At 40.7% G+C, this 3674-nt stretch overlaps 1 protein-coding gene across 1 annotated transcript in view; it reads right to left on the minus strand.

The window, feature by feature from the left end:
• Window positions 1–1341: 1341 nt before the first annotated feature.
• Window positions 1342–3674, minus strand: part of CUNH1orf116 (chromosome unknown C1orf116 homolog) — a 16359-nt gene continuing 14026 nt past the window's right edge. The window contains exons 3-4 of the mRNA XM_018564121.1: window positions 2055–3371; window positions 1342–1523 (exon numbers count right to left, since the gene is read on the minus strand). Of these exons, the coding sequence (XP_018419623.1) occupies window positions 1342–1523; window positions 2055–3371 (1499 nt within the window). The remainder of the gene's footprint in view (window positions 1524–2054; window positions 3372–3674) is intronic.

The following is a 3674-nucleotide window of genomic DNA, read 5'->3' on the forward strand; positions in this document are numbered from 1 at the left end:
CGAAGAGTGTCCGCCTGTACAATCTCACTACAAATCCCAGTTTTGTTTTTTGTGGTCTGGTGTGGTCTGAAGTGATTCAATTGCAGTGAGTGGCTGCAATAAAGTGTGTGCCAAGGCAATAAAAACATATGCAGTACATGCACCATTACTGAAAAATACCTGTTGATCTGCACACAGTTAACATAGAGGGGAATTTTTTTTTAAACTGGAGCAGACAAAATCTGGAGCAGCTGTGCATGGCAATCAGTTTCTACCTTTCATTTTCAAATCTTAACTGAACAAATTGAAAAGAGAAGCTAGTTGGTTGCCCTGGGCAACTGCTCCAGTTTTTTTTCTGCTCCAGCTTTGATAAATTCCCCCCACAGTGTTTTTCTGGACTGAGTGTTGTCAGCCCTGCCCAATGTCTGCCTTGGATATAGTACAACTCTAACTATGTGATAAAAATCATTTTTGTACTTCTTAAACAGATAAGAAAATTGTAAATTAGACCAAAAGGAAGCAAATAGGAGAAGTATTTTTTTTAGGAATTTACACAGACTGTAAGCGGTGCAGCCAGTGTGGGGCCTGCCCTTTCATTTACCATGGAGTAATGCAATAGGAAAATAGGTGGGGAAGGCAAGGCCATCAGGGCTTATTCTACTGTCACTGCTGCATGATTACTGTTTTGTCTATAGGACATTAACTATATGTACGACCTGAGAAAACAAAAATCAATAGCCAATATGTTCTGTAAAACGTACTGTATGTATATTAAAAAGCTATGCATTCACACATACATCTATATGTATATCTTTTTGTATAGGTGTGTATGCATGCATTTATAAAACGTCACAACACTTGAACATAAGGAAATGTGTATACACATACTACACACAGCACCATCTATAAAGGCACAGTAATTTAAGGCTGGGAGGTGCCATGGCAGGGGTAAGCAACTTTGGCGCTCCAGCTGTTGTGGGGCTACAAGTGCCATGAGGCATTGCAGAACTCTGACAGCCCCAGGCCTGACTCCGAGGCATTATGTGATTCTTGTTTCACCACAGCTGGGGTGCCGAGGTTGCCTACCCCTGTGCTATGGTGATGTTCAGGTCTGCAATCAGTGAAGCTCACTGCTTAGGAGCATGATGACGCAGACCTGTAATTCTGTGTAATGAAGGGGTGTTGCTCATTGCTGCAGTAGACAGACCACTGGTACACACAGGCTAGTGTATCCTACTGAGGAACACAGGTTTTTTTTCACTGGTTCTGAAACTCCACTAGCAATAGAAAAGGCATATAGGAAATATGTGTTTTGCTGCAATTAGGCTTTATAAACAAGTAATTCAGAGTAATGTCTATTGTTCATTCCTTTAGAATGCCAAGCTTTTTCAAGGCTTGCCGTCTGTGTTCATCTGTGGATCCTTTAGGTGCAATCTTAACGCTTGTGACAGGACCAGACTGACGAGATGGCCTTGAGAAAAAGGAATGCTTCTCTGTATTGTCTGCAGCTGCAGCACTATCCTCTAGGTTCGCAAAGTCTTTCCCTGTGCCAAGGGATGCTGGTCTTGGTCTGTTATTTCGCAAGAAATTTCCAGAGAATAGCGGCTTCTTAAAAAAAGAGGAATGGCCTCCCTTTTCAATACTCGAAAGAGAGCTACTAAGACCCATCCCGGAACGTTCCAAAGTATTTGACTTGATGTTTATTTGTCGCATACCAGGGACCGAACCCTGGGGAAGACACAAGTATGGTTCATCAGATGCTTCAAAATGAGTGCTGTGTCTATTGCTCTTGTCAAAAGGCAGCCCGCCCTTCCCATCCCTATAAGAAACTTTAGGACTGTGTTGAGTAACCAGCGGTTCTTTTGGAAGTGAAAAACTTGAATTATTCCTAGGACTGGTACTAATTATGTTAATATTTTCTAAAGAACCTGTTTTATATTCTTGGGCTAGGATACCCTGAAAATGATCATTTTTTTTAAAACGCTCAGATATTTTGCCAGGCGCTGGATTTTTCTCCATGGGTGTGAATGCTTGAACAGGCGCTGTGTTTGTTTGCAACTTCACAGAATTTCTACTTCTATCTTGATTAAGATTCAGAAAGGAGTCTGGATGATCAGGTTCAGTAGTCACATTATTTTCTTTTCTGTAAAGAACTGGGTTCACCTGTGAGGCATTTCTATCAGATTTTACATACTTGGAATTATCAGTTACATCATGCATATCAGTTAAAGATGGCGTTATCAGTCCATCTGGCTTTTCCTGGGTGCTTGCCTTCTCACTGTGTTTGGTCTTTACAATGATATCACTGGTAATAGGGCCATGTGTTTCTTTCTGATTAACTAAAGGAGTAACACTAGCAGGCACATCAACTTTCTCAAACATTGTTGTCTTCATGCTTAGCCTATTCCTAGCAAGCACTTCATTTTTTATATTCATGGCAGTTTTCTGAGGTACTACAAGAGGCTGTACTGGAATACTACTTGAGGAATCTGTTTTCTCTTGCTGATTCATAAAACTTTTCCTTTTAGCTTCTTTTTGCCATTGATCACTTCCATATGGTGCTGCAGGAAAGTCTGTTTTGGATGGTGGAATGGAATTATGTTCCGGATTCCTAGTTTTCTCCTCCAAGCCTAATTTTTTAAGTGCCTCATGCCTGGCTGTTTCTTGTTCTTTAGAATGCAGAAGAGTTGTGATCACAGATTCATTAGCTTTTTCTGTGCTCCTTTCATGTGCTGAAAATGTTCTTGGTCTTTTCTGTGGGTCTAAATTTTGAATATTTCCACTGCTTGTTTTAATAACTATGTGGGGTGGTAGTGTACGTGGCTTGGGTGCTGTAGGTGGGCCCTGTTTAAATTGGGTCTCGGAAGGCTTTTCTATGGCTTGATTGCGAGGCTCTTGTTCACCAGTTATGAATTTACTTGGTGAAGACACTCTTGGGAATACAGGCAGTGGTAGTTTTTGGTCAGATTCCTTTATTGTGGCTGGTGCCTCTTTATGTTCCGAAATGATGGCAGATTTCAGTACTTGTCTAGTTAATCGGACTTCACGTGAATCTGTGGGATCAGTGACAGAATGTCGTTTGTCTACAGTTTGGGGGTCTCTGAAAGCTTCAGGAGGTGGTAGAATTAAGAACTCGGACAAATGAGATTCTCCTTTGTGCTGGGGATTAATTGAAGACATCCTTTTAGGTTTCTCAGGATATAGCTTCAGCTGGTCTTTTTTGGGAGCATCCTGCTTGTAGTCAAATGGTTCCTTTGTGCTTTCTTCTTTGGGAACTTGGACTCTTGGGAAACTGTGGTGTCCCTTTGAAATTGCACTGAAGTCAAAAGCTGTATTTATCCATTCTGCCGAATTAGGTAGTGCTGTGTTCTTTGATGATGTTTTCTCATTGCCTGTAACAACAACAAAAAATAACTTTGACATATTTCTTTATCAAACATATTCACTTATTATGATCAGACAGATTTCCTAGTAAATTACATTTTGCTTTGATACCATCAGGATACTACAAACATAACTTTTCAAAAAGATGACAATGTGTTTATACAATAAATTCACACCAAGTTTAAAAACCTTTTTTGGCCATAGTTCTCTTCACTGTCACAGGAAGACATATACTAATTGCCTGCTATATGCCGAGAGTGCAGAGGCGCACTGCAGCCAGGATGGATACCGACAGATAGAGAAACAGAGAG

This window comes from Nanorana parkeri, unplaced genomic scaffold (assembly GCF_000935625.1).
Source record: "Nanorana parkeri isolate BGI_ZX_2015 unplaced genomic scaffold, ASM93562v1 scaffold727, whole genome shotgun sequence".
NCBI classification, from domain to species: domain Eukaryota; kingdom Metazoa; phylum Chordata; class Amphibia; order Anura; family Dicroglossidae; genus Nanorana; species Nanorana parkeri.